Raw genomic sequence first — 13,715 nt, 5'->3', positions numbered from 1 at the left:
ATAACCTAACCCTGCTTCTCTACGACTTTATCCCTGACCTGTCTGGTGTGTTCCTTAGCCTTCATGATGCTGTTTGTTCACTAAGGGTATCTAACAAACCTCCAAAGGCTTCACAAAACAGCGGTGGACTCTATTTACTAATTAGGTGACTTCTGAAGCCAATTGTTTCCTCTCGATTTTAGTTAGGGGTATCAGAGCAAAGGGGGCGGAATACAAATGCATGCCACACTTTTCAGATATTTATTTGTAAAAAAAATTAAAAACCATTTATCATTTTCCTTCTGCTTCAACAAAATACATTTACGTTTTTGGTTGTAACATGACAAAATGTGGAAAATGTAAAGGGGTGTGAATACTTTTTCAATGCACTGTATATTGTACATTCACATGGGTCCCTGCCCTGAAGGAGCTTACAATCTAAGGTCCCTAATTCAATTCCAGGTAGAGTCATGGTTGGGATTTAAAAAAATTATCCTAGCCTGCAAGGCAAAAGTACTAACCACTATGCCACTGTGCTGCTCAGATTATAATTAAAAAAAGCCATCCTAAAATAAAAAGTTTTAATACTTACCATTCAAGTGCACAGTGGCTGATAGTTTAACCCTAACATTTATACCGCTTAACATTGTTGATAAGGCTCTTCCAAACCTAGTACTTAACATAAATTGTAGCCATGTAACTCCAATCCCCTCCCCCCAAAAAAAATTATATATATTGTAGCTGCTGACTTTTAATATAAAGACACTTACCGCAATGTCCTTACCCGAGCCAGTTCTTTTTAATCGGGTTTGGGTGCATGTGCCACCTTCTTAAGGAAGGGGAAACCAGCAGTGAAGCCTTAACAGCTGGTTTCCTACTGTGCATACATAAACTGTGCTGCACTTTGTGAATGGTCCCGCAGTCTTCTGGGACCTGTGTTGTGTCCCAGAAGGCTGCAGGGGGAAAGAGGAGGGGATAAAACTTCTGCATACATAGTTGTGGCGAGAAGTAAGAGAAGTAGGAGCGTGTACCTGTCAAAACGGTACCGACTCCCCATTCCCTCCCAAAAGTGCCAAATGTGGCAGTGAAGGGGGGGGGGGGGGTGCAAACAAGCGGAACTTCTCCTTTTGGGTGAAGTTTCGCTTTAATGTTGCACTCCACACCTGTGGGGTTGAGATGGAGACATTGCAGAGTTTTTAAAGGAGACTGGATTATTTTTGTGGTCAGCATTCACCGGATCAGGTGATTCAATTAATGGGCAGAAAATAAATCTCTGCTTCCCAACCCCTGAGCCAACAATCAAAATGAGCTTTTGCTGCAAAGAGGAATATTCAGGGGTTTTTTTTTTTTTTTCATAATTTTATCCAAACCCCAAAAAGGTGCCTTGGAGTGAAAATTCTAAATGTGATATATTCTTATTTTTGTGTCTCCAAAGGATTTGGTTCAAGTGAACAGACTTGAAGAGGAGCAAAATAACTGTGAAATAGAAGCAGTTTTCAGTGACTTTTCTGTGTCCACATACTCAGAGAATAGCAAAGTGGTTTTTCTGCATGAGACTACAGAAGAAGAGAACAGCCACCATGAAATAGAAATGGAACCTGAACATGAGGTGGTGAAAATCAAAATACACACAGAAGATACAGAGGCATATGGACAAAGACTACATTCATCCACTGATAGTAGTTGCCAGAAATGGAATTATAAAGAGGACTACCCACAACTAGAAGATGCACATGAACCTTATGATCCACCACAGAACTTTTATGAACATCGTATTTTTAAACTATCTCATTCTCAGCATGTCCATAGTATCAGATCTTCCAAAAAAAAAAAGATTTATGAAACTGATGAATTTATTAATTATTTGTTAAATTATTACCATTACCCTGAATATGCCAGAATGTTTCTAGAAACAAGTGAACGTTTGAACGAACCTATGTGCAAAAGAGTGGTCCTTTGGAAGGGGAACAGCTTTCAGATAAGATTACAGAATGTCAATGGCCATTTTGCAGAGATGAAGTCTATCCCAGAGTTAGATGAGGATATAGAAGATGACAATGGTAGAAGGGATGTGAATATTCAGGAGTCAATGGAGAATTTATTAGAAACTCCTATTTGTAGAAGAGATGCCAATGAACCAGGGAAGGATTTGATTGAAAATGAACACAAGGTTCTGATAAAGAAAGAAAAACCTCAGGGAAAGAATTGTGAGAAGGTGTATCAGAAAATATGGGATGATGATGAAGACAGCCAAAGCTTGGGATCAAATACTGAACTGAAAAAGGTTTTGGAAGAAATAAGTAGTACTTCAGAGTACTTCAGTGAGGAATTAAGTGCAACTTCGAGTAGGCAATTAAATGTAAAGCGAGCATCAAGGAAGCAAAGAAAACTTAAGCAAATGAAAAAAATAAGACAATGCAGTGTTTCTGGGCAAAACCACATCTGCCATCATGAAGACTTGCTAGGTAAGTTATTGCATTCTTACTGCCATCGTTTGAAAAAGCATTCACAATATAAGTTACCAAAGGTCCGTAGAAGAAAACCTATCTTACATCATCAATATGACTCTGAAACAACCGAGTCTGATTCCGACACAGTGGTTGAGGTTCAGAGAACATGCAAAAGAAAAAGGCCAAAGAACAAGAATCAGGGTTCTTCTCTAGAAGAAAAGAAACATAAGAAGGAAATACACTCCACTTCTGATAGCGAAAACAGTTTGGATTCTTATCAACAGCATAAGAAAAACATATGCCGTCATCAATACAATGGGAAACCAAAATGCAAGAAACAAAAGGCAGCAGATTTAGATGAAAATTCAAAGAGGAATTGGGATTATTGTTTTATAGAAGATGTTTCTGACTCCTTTGAACAAGACGAGTCCTCATGGATGGGTGAAGAAACCCAAAGCACTTACAGCCTGAGTTCCAGTCTTCAAACAGGGGAAAATGAGCAACTTGACATTTGTTCAAAGGGATTACCTGCTAATTACTGGGACTGGGAACACCATTTCTACCCAGCTAGTAAGACTTAATGCATAGAAAATATACTTAAAGTGTATGTATAGGCAGAACTTTTTTTAATTTTTGAGAAAAAGGAGGGTTAAAATGGGTATGTATGGACCAAAAATCAGCCAGTTCAGCAAAAAACAGCCAACTTTCAGTCCATGTGTACTACTCTCTGTTCAACAAAAGCTTGTCTGACTGGCTGCTGTCAAATGGTCAGGCCAGCATTCAATTAGCGATTGCAGCCAATGGTTCCAAGCAATGATCTGTGTATTCTGTCGGGGAAGGAGGAAGTCATGCTGTCACAATACAATAATGCAGCAGGCGGTATCCCTGCATCACACATTGTTCGTGTTGATGCAGGGATTAGTCTTTTTTTTTTCTGTTTAACCTCCTGATTGAATGAAAAAAAAACAAAAAAAAACGAAATATGTATAGCCTGCTTTAGACCCTCTGCAAAGTTTTGTTGTTTTTGTCAGGTGTCATGAGAACAAGAGATGATGGTGATGCTTCCAATGGAGACAAATGTTCTGGTGACAACTGTTTTAGGTGGGAATTTCCCGCACTATTGGGAGAGATTTACTCTGACTTCCTGTTGTGTCTTCAGGACAACAGCAAAAGTAAATCTCTCCAGCAAGATACAGGCATCAAAAAAACCTAGAAAGGCATTTAAACCTTCCCTGCTATATCCAAAACTTAAAAAACAATACAAAACATTTTTAGCTTTGCATACATTTTAATTATGATTGTGCATAGACCTTAAGGATATTTGCATTTAGTGCCTTCATTTCTATGTGTCTTTGTACTAAACTATTTCTAACAATGTGAAAATAACAATAGGTTAGCCGTGTATGATATTGATTTAGATATTTGTAAATAATATTTATCTATTTGTATCACAGTACATATAAAAGTACTTTTCATCCCTCCAAAGGTTTGTTTGTTGTACTTGTATGCTTAAAGCATAACTAAACCTAAGAACAAAATATGCAATAGATCACAGCTTACTAGTCTTTAGATGTGATGGCTACATTTGTTTTTTCTATTATTTTCACCTGACAACACTGCCCTACATAGGGTCACAATGCTCACTCACTATACTGTATCTAAGGAGCAGCATTGTTACCCTAGGGCAGGACTACAGAACACCTCCTGTCCTCCTCTACACCATAACATACAATGGATATAGAAAAGAATCACCCCCCTTTAAAATAATCACATTTTGTTGCTTTGCAGCCTGAAATGAAGACAGACACATGTTTTGTTTTATCCAGCTGTATTTACTCAGTGCAACTTATAACATCCAATTGAAAGGTATAATACCAACATGTCAGGAAAAAAAAATTCAAAAACAGAATCATGGAGTTGAAAAAAAGGATCACCCCCTCCTAAAAAGGACTTGTAAACTCAATCAGGTGTAGCTAATCACCTTCTCAATGGCACACAAAGCCATTCGACTTTCAACTGTGATCGGCTGTGGTCATGTCAGAACCCATGAATCAGCCTGAGACAGAAGTAGAGTTAAATCACACTTGTTTAATAATAAAAGTAAATGCAACAAACGTAGTCAAAACATAGCCAAAGTTCGGTAACTGGAACGGATAGTCAGACAAGCCAGAAAGTCAGGAAGCCAGAGATCAGCGTAGTGGAACAGCAAGCAGGATCTGGAGCCAGAAGGAATGTCAGCCAAGCAAGTCTTTAACAGGAATGCAGGAGAGTCTCTGTGATGCTGACAAAGGCGAAGGCTGAGATCATCTGGGCTGGACAGCTTAAGTAGACAGGACTGAAGAGCAGCATATCATCAACAGGTGAGTCACTGTGGAGAGATAGGAGCTGGCAATTACCAGACAGCTGAGCAGGCCAGCTCAGAGAAAGGAAGGGCTGAGCCCAGCCCTGACAGTACCCCCTCTTCAACGACCCCTCCCTCCCAGAGGACCACCAGGCTTGAGGGGAAAACGTCTATGGAAATCACAGAGGAGGATAGGGGCATGTGCATCTGAGGATGAGACCCAAGAGCGTTAGTCCGGATCGTACCCTTTCCAATGCACCAAGTACTTTATGCGCCCACGGAACCTACCGGAGTCAACAATGGACTGTACTTCATACCCCTCATGGTTCTCAACCTGTATAGGTTGAGGACATGACACCAAGGTGGTAAAGCGGTTGCAGACCAAAGGTTTTAATAAGGAGACATGAAATACATTTGAGATAGGCATATTAGAAGGAAGGTCTAATGCGTAAGCCACTGGGTTAATCCTGCAAAGAATACAGAAAGGCCCAATAAACCGAGGAGCGAATTTCAGAGACTACACAAAGTCGGAGATTGTGAGATGACAGACAGACCCTGTCCAAAATCTGGTAGGAAGGCGCAGGCAGGCATCTGCGGTCAGCATGGAGTCTGTACCTATCATTAGCATGTTGCAAAGCCTCCTGGACTTGTGCCCAAGTGGAACGAAGACCACGGAGATGCTCCTCTAATGCAGGAATACTCTGTGGAACAAATGAGTCAGGCAACGTGGAAGGTTGGAAACCATAGTTCACCATAAACGGGGACAATTGGGAAGCAGATTCATGGCACTATTGTGAGCACATTCTGCCCACGGTAAGAGGTCTGACCAGTTGTTATGATGGTCAGAAATATAGAAACATAGGAATTGCTCCAAGGACTGATTGGATCATTCTGCAACCCCATTAGACTGCGGGTGATACGCAGAGGAGAATGCAAGCTGAATTCCCAACTGTGCACAAAAGGCTCGCCAGAATCGGGACACAAACTGACTACCCCTCTCCAAAATAATCACCTTGGATAGCCCATGTAAGCGAAAGATCTCGCAAGCAAAAATGGAAGCCAGTTCCTTAGAAGTGGGCAACTGCTTAAGTGGAATACAATGAGACATCTTCGAAAACCGGTCAACCACCATAAGGATAACTGTGTTGTCCTGGGAGTTGGGTTACTCCACAATGAAATCCATAGACAGGTGCGTCCAGGGCCTCTCTCCATTGGGTATGGGTTGTAGGAGGCCCATTGGAAGGTGTCGTGGAATCTTACTCTGAGCACACACAGAACAGGCAGCTACGAAGGCGGTTACATCAGCACGTAGACTAGGCCACCAGAATTGTTGGGAAATGGCCCAAAAGAGTTGATTCTTCCCAGAGTGGCCAGCAGCCTTGGAAGAATGGTAAGTCTGAAGCACAGCAGTACGGAGACAAAGCAGTGGTCACAAGGTTTCTCAGGAGGAGCATGGACCTGAGCAGCAAGAATTTTGCCACCCAAAGGAGAAGTGAGACTGGTGCGAACCGTAGCCAGAATAAGATCAGAAGGTATCACAGGAACCGGAACCGACTCCATCTTGGAAGTGGAGAAAAATTGTCGTGACAAAGCTCCAGCCCTTACATTCTTAGTACCGGGTAAGAATGAGACAATGTAATTGAAACTTGACAAGAAAAGATCCAAAGAGCCAATTGCGCCCTTCTAGGAGAGAGGCGTGTAGCCTCAGACCAGAATGTGAGATTCTTATGGTCAGTAAGAATGAGAACCGGCACAGTGGTACCTTCGAGGAGATGTTTCCATTCTTAATTGTAAATTCTAAAATGATCGCTAACAGCTCTGTCACCAATCTCGTAATTGCAGTCCGCAGGTGACAATTTCTTAAAAAAGTAGCCACAAGGATGCATAGCGCTCTGAGGTAGGACGCTGAGACAGAATGGCGCCAACTCCAGTCTCAGAAGCATCAACTCCAAGGATAGTCAGGGGTCATTAGGGAATCCAGGAGTCCTTATGTTTCCCTGATTGTGGTAGTGAGAAAGAAGAATGGGTCCCTCTGGATGTATTTTGACTACCGAACTTTGAACCGAAGGACTGCTCCAGACCAGTACACAACCCCTCGCATAGAAGAGGCCTTGCAGTGTCTATCAGGGGCCAAGTGGTTCATTGTACTGCATCTGAAGAGTGCATACCACCAGATACCCATGCATCCGGAAGACCGAGAAAAGACGGCCTTCATCAGCCCTCTGGGACTTTTTGAATTCAACCAAATACCACAAGGATTAGCTGGGGCCCCCACCACCTTTCAGAGACTGATGGAAAACACCTGGGAATATGTGAACTCGGTAGAAGTACTGGTATACCTTGATGATATCATTGTGTTTGACAGAATATTGAAGCTCGGTTGGAGAAAGTCTTCCAATGGCTACACACAGAGGGCCTGAAGTTTTTATTAGAGAAATGCAAATTCTACCAGACCTCGGTTACTTCTCACAGATTGCTCAACCGTTGAACAAACTCTTGCAGAAACAGACAGAAGTGGATCTGCAGAAAACTCAGAGGTCCCAGGAAGCCATGTGAATCCATTCAGGAGCTATGGATGGTGAAGTGTGAAAAGGCTTTTGAACGCCTGAAGGGGAGCCTCGTGGGAAAGCATCAGTGCTGGTCTATACGGACCCTTTCAAGCCTAATGAATTGCACGTGGATACCAGCAGAGATGGCCTTGAAGGAGTGCTGCATCAAGAGTCGCAGGGAAGACTCCACCTGGTAACTTATGTGAGCCGCAGCCTCACCCCTCTTGAGAAGAACTATCCAGTACACAAGTTGGAGTTCTTGGCCCTCAAGTGGGCCATGGTAGATAAGCTACATGACTATCTGTACAGGGCCACCTTTGTGGTGAAAACGAATAATAACCCTTTAGCTTACCTATTGACCACTGCCAAGCTGGATGCCACTGAATATCGGTGGTTGGCCACTCTGAATTTCGGTTCAGTCTGAAATACCGGCCAGGAGTGGGAAATCGAGATTCTGGTGCCTTTTCCTGAAGACCTCATGCCACAAATGTTGGGCAGAAGAGTTGGGTCCATTTGCCCCTGGAAGGAGTGATGTCTGTGTGCCAAGAAGTTAAACATAAGCACAGAGGGGCAATAAGAGCAAAAGCTGTGGGAGTCACTCCTGCTGGTGTGCCAAAATATTACTGTGATTTGACACAAGTGCGCAGTCAAGAATTGCCCCAGTTGACAAGAGAGGATATGAGGCAGGATCAACAGGAAGACCCGTTGGGAAATCTTATGAGAAAGTCGTTATCCGTTCATGACCCTCAGATGCTGTTGAATAGTTCCATTGAGGGAGCAAAAGTAGTCCATAGGGAATGGGAATGAATGCGATTAGAGGATGGCGTCATATACTGGCGAGACCCATCTGAAGAGCCAGAGGGTTTTCGTTAACTGTTCCTCCCTGAGAAACACGGATCGATTTTATTGGCCATCCCTGAGAGCTGAGGTGGAAAGCTACTGTCACTCTTGCATCAGATACATTCATAGAAAGACTTTACCAGGCAGGGCAGCCCCAATGGGACATCTACAGAGTCAGGGGCCAATGAATTTGGTGTGCATTGATTTCTTGTGTTTGGAACCTGACTTGAGTGAATGGAGTAATGTCCTGGTTGTGACAGATAATTTCACCCACTATGCCCAAACTTTCCCCTCTAGGGACCAGCAAGCCAGTACTGTAGCAAAAACCCTAGTGGAGACATTTTTCATTCATTACGGGCTGCCACAATGCCTACATTCAGACCACGGTCGGGATTTTGAGAGCAAGCTAATCAGAAGATTATGTGAACTCTTAAGTATAAAGAAATGCAGGACTACTCCTCGTCACCCCCAAGGGGATCCGCAACCTGAGCGTTTCAACCGTACCCTGCTGAATATGTTGGGCACACTTCCCTCGGAAAAAAAACAGCATTCGGGAGACCATATAGCTGCAGTAGTACATGTTTATAATAGCACCTCAAATGATTCTACTTCTACTGGGTACCCCCCCTACAGACTGATGTTTGGAAGAGAAGCTTGTTTACCTGTGGATCTGGCTTTTGGAACATTGGTAGATCATACCTCTCAGGCCTCTTACCAAGGGGTATGTCGACAGGCTTCAGAAAAATTTGAAGATGGTCTATGAGAAAGCCAAGGAAGCATCCACCACCAGAGAACAGAGGAACAAGAAAAACTTTGATCTCAGAGTGAGGGTACAGGACCTACAACATGGAGATTGATGTTATTGCGCAACCTAGGAGTGCCTGGGAAATATAAACTGGCTGATCGATGGTGCTCCCAACCTTACATTGTCTGTAAAAGATTATCTGGGCTTCCTGTGTACCAGATCCAGCCTGAGGATAAGACTGGGCCTCTAAAGACCTGGCACCGAAACCATCTGCTGCCTATACCTGAGGCTGTCTGAGTACCTCCATCTTCCTGTGAAAAGACGTATGAGTCCCCTACAGTAAGGCCTAGGGCCAGAAAAGCCTGCCAACCCATGCCACCTGAAGAGGAGAATGGTGAGGAGTGTCATGAACAGGTGTGACCAGATTGTGTGGACTGCATAGAGGAAACGAAAACACATGTAAAGTGAATAAAAATAATGTTTATTTAAGATAAGTGATATAAACAAGTAAACACCCCAAATACAAATAGTGCTCAACCAACCAACAGAAACCCACAGACAACAGATAATCTATACAGCCAAAGAGAAGTACCAAAATCAAACCCATTAGCCAGGCCAGGGTCATACACAGAGGATCAGCAAATTAACAAGAGCAGGACAGGAGAGGGAGATAATGGATAGGATCAGGCTTACAAGGGAACAGGAACACAGGAGGGACAGGATCAGGGTGGGATTGGGTACAGGCTCAGGTTACAGGGTTCAGGTCAGGCATAAGGAAGAAAGATACCAAGGCAAGCATGTGAGGGCTTGCCGGGTATTTATGGGACTGCCAGTGATTGTCCTCATGTAACATCTGAGCGCAAGGAAGTGTTGTCTGCTCCATACTGCCAGGATCCATCCACTGGTGCACATCAGTACTGTGTCCAAATGATGACATAACACCAGCAGGGAAAAACTCTCCTGACAGTTCCAAACTGCCAAGAGACACCTGCTGGTGGACCTCAGTACTGCACGCCAAATGATAAATCTTACCAGTGGACCTTTCCTGCCAGGAGGAATAAGACCTAGATTGGTTATGGATTCCCCCCTTAGAAGACGATACCACCACTCAGGGGGCACCCTTTGCAAGAGAGACACGTCTTCCACTACCAGAAGTTGAAATGCTAGATTCTCACCCACTAAGAGGAAATGAGGATGTCAAGACAGAACCCAATGCAGTACTCAATGTGCTAGAGATCCCCAGTTCCTACACCAATGAAGTAGAGAGAGAGACTGTTCCTGAACCAGAGCTTGAACCAGAACAGGAATCGGAGTCTGAATCAGAAATTATCTACTCCAGATTGAGACAGAAAATGTGCCCTCCAAAAAGACTGATGTATGATACCTTTGGGGAAAATTTTGATGAACTCACTTCTACTGCTCAGAGTTCTAGTCAAGCACTTGCCTCCTTTATTGAACCTTTGGTAAAGGATGACCTTGATTCACCCCCTGACACTACTGGGTGGGCCACTAATTTGTTTCTGGCCTGTCAAAAACTTGATATGACTTTGCCTGATAATGTACATAATTTATTGTTAGAAGATCCCTCTTTGGATCAGTTGTTGGCTGTTGCAACTTCTAGTTTATCATATGATTAACCAGTCGCTTTCTTATGATACAGTGAAGTAATTCTACAGGTTGTGTTCTGTCTTCGTGGACCAAAGACTTTGAAGTGGGCGGAGGATGTAGCAATTTTGGACTCAAATTGCAATGAACAGTTATTCCCTGCCCTATCTGTATATTATATTATCCCTCTAGTGCTCAGTGTTACTAAACTGTAAACTGGCATCATATTTCTGAGCCCAACCAAAGGGATTGTGGGATTAGTAGTTCCACCAGATGGATATTCCCCTGCATGGCATATATATATTCCCCTACTATTCTGTTACTACACCTTACTGGATACAGTTAATGAGTTCCGACTGCTGGTGAAGACCATCAGATCTGCAACAGGGACATTCTGTCATTGCTACTTAAAGGGCCCTTACACCATCCTAGGAAAAAGGTTGAACAGGCCGGCCTGAGTTTCCCTTTCTAGAAATATTGCTAGAATATATGTTTAAAGTGGTGTTCCACCCGCAAATATTTTTTTCTTTAAAAGTCAGCAACTGCAAACATTGTAGCTGCAGACTTTTAATAAGGACGCTTACCTGTCCAGGGAGCCCGCGATGTCAGCCCCCCACAGGCTGATCTGTCTATTGGATCGGGTGTAGGTGCCACCATTCTAATTAAGGAAAACGGGCAGTGGAACCTTGTGGCTTCAATGCCCATTTCCTACTGCGCATGCGCGAAACGCTTTGTGTATGGCCAGCTGTCTTCTGGGACACACATGTCCCAGAAGACATTGGGGGAGCTCGCCGAAGAAGAGGATATTGCATCCTACGGGGGAACCGGGTGGATGGGAAGTACAGGATGTACTTTAAAAAAAAAAAGGTAAGTTAGAAGAAGAAAAAAAAAGTTTAACTAGCCAAAAACGAGCAGTGGAGAGGTGGTCTTTCATTTAAGACCACCTCTCAAAAGTGGGTGGAACTCCGCTTTAACTTTGCTTATGCTTTCAGGTTATGTTCAAATGATATTCCATTGTACATATATATATATATATATATATATATATATATATATATATAGTATCCTGTTGTTGCCAACTGTCTCAGCTTATTTACTGGCGAAAACATTCTACTGAGCTGGTGCCGTTATCCAAAGCTCCGTTGAACCATTCCCCCTCTTGTACAATTGTATCTTATGTGAAGAATTCCAGTAAATGGTAACAGAATATAAACATATTGAGTGCTGTCTTATTACTCAAAGGTGTTGCAAGGATATCTGAACTCAAACTGTCAGGTGGGCTGGAATGTTCACAGAGTCATGGCAATACAGATGAGTAGGTAAATCCAAGTAGTCCCCAAGAGGGCCGTGCTACACAGTGCTGACATTTATTTTGTCATGTTGATTCCCAAGCCTATATGTGACAGGGTTAAGTGTGATTTTCTTCACGCTACCCTATCAAATGCTTTCTCTGTGTCTGCGGAAAAAGGAGAATTATGGGGATATTTTTCTCTTGGGCCAGATACAGTATATGGCATTAAGTACCCATTGTGTGTTGTCCCTGGCTTCCCTTTCTGATACATAACCAAATTGGTGGGGGTGAATAAGGGAGGGTATGTGCAATTTGGATTCTAATAAAGATTTTTAAGTCCACGTTTAAAAGGAAAATTGGCCTGTAACTTGAGCACAATTGCAGGTCTCTACCCTCCTTTGTGATAACCGTTATCTGTGCATTTAAGGTGTGGTAGGAGTCTCTCCACTACTATTGCTACTGGTCTCTGAGCCTGACCCTGACCCCCGACAATGACACCACTCCTTCACCCTGATCCTTTGCTCAGGGAAATATTAAATCGATGAAAAACAGCTCCATAATGCATTATCTCATTAAAGACAGAACCCCAAATACCAGTGGTACTGCACTCACATTTGGTAAGTTGCACAATCACCATACATAAAAGCTCTTACATAATATTACAGTAAAAGGCTCACCAGACAAAAGGACTCATTATAAAAATTCAAGTGAAATGAACATTCCCCATAGGCCAGTCCACACAATCTGGATTTCCCCAGCAGTTATTTTTTATCTATATGGGGGAACTCCTCACTCTCTAAACACAATATTCCTTGTTTTTATTTATTTTTAATATCTGTCCTGAGCCATGGATCAAGGTGAAGAAGGAGTGGAGTGGGAACCTGATATAAAATCCATGTTGGTCAGAAGGAGGTGGTATACTTCATCAAAGCACAGATGAAAGCACTATTTGACCCACACACATTATATATATGGGATAAGTATATTCCGGTGAGCCTCCATTTGGTTTTAAGGACAGATTGAAAACATAGTGAAACACATTGGGACTTTGCACTATTCAATTTTTGAAGATTCACAGACTCCACTATTGAACTCTCACTTTATATATGTTTATTTTATTTTTAAAGGAATAATTCTGTATATTAAGTATTTCACAATATTTTTGCACACATTGGAGATGTTGTATATAGGAGCTAGTGCTAATATATGTTTTGTATTTAAAAAGCACTGGGGTGTGTATTTTATTAGCAGCTGGCTAAAGTATTATTCACTTTGAATTTTTTTTTTGTGGGTATATACTGTACAGTGTGGTTTTGGCATAGAGTACTGCAGCAGAGTATGATTGACTGCTATATCCACAATAGGCATACAGCCAGTAAAGTTTTCCCCTCAAACCTCTGTACTTCAGATTAATAATTCATTAAACCAGTCAATGGCAGAACGAATGCCAGCCAACAAGCATTTTCAGATATAAAGGATCTCACAAAAGTGAGTACACCCCTTCAATTATTGTAAATATTTTATTATATCTTTTCATGTGACAACACTGAAGAAATTACACTTTCCTACAAATGTAAAGTAGTGAGTTTACAGCTTGTATAAAAAAAAATGTATATTTACTGTCCCCTCAAAATAACTCATCACACAGTCATAAATGTCTAAACCGCTGGCAATAAAAGTGAGTACACCCCTACTTGAAAATGTCCAAATTGGGCCGAATTAGCAATTTTTCCTCCTCCCTGGTGTCATGTGAATGGGGAGTAGGTGTGTTAAATTTGGTTTTATTGCTCTCACTCTCTCATAATGGCCACTGGAAGTTCAACATGGCACCTCATTGTAAAGAACTCTAAGGATCTGAAAAAAATAATTGTTGCTCTATATAAAGATGGCTTAGGCTATAAGAAGATTGCCAAGA

General features: G+C 42.3%; 1 protein-coding gene across 1 annotated transcript in view; it reads left to right on the top strand.

The window, feature by feature from the left end:
• The window catches only part of LOC143984099 (A-kinase anchor protein 17B-like), a 51,712-nt gene extending 38,405 nt beyond the window's left edge, over positions 1-13,307 (top strand). The window contains exon 5 of the mRNA XM_077484431.1: positions 1,415-13,307. Within this exon, the coding sequence (XP_077340557.1) occupies positions 1,415-3,010 (1,596 nt within the window). The 3' untranslated portion in view covers positions 3,011-13,307. The remainder of the gene's footprint in view (positions 1-1,414) is intronic.
• Positions 13,308-13,715: the final 408 nt, after the last annotated feature.

This window comes from Lithobates pipiens, unplaced genomic scaffold (assembly GCF_037356315.1).
Source record: "Lithobates pipiens isolate NorthernLeopardFrog02 unplaced genomic scaffold, aLitPip1_a1.2 Scaffold_1, whole genome shotgun sequence".
Classification (NCBI taxonomy): Eukaryota; Metazoa; Chordata; class Amphibia; order Anura; family Ranidae; genus Lithobates; species Lithobates pipiens.
Note: the sequence above shows the minus strand (reverse complement) of the source record. Positions and strands in the feature narration are given on the sequence as shown.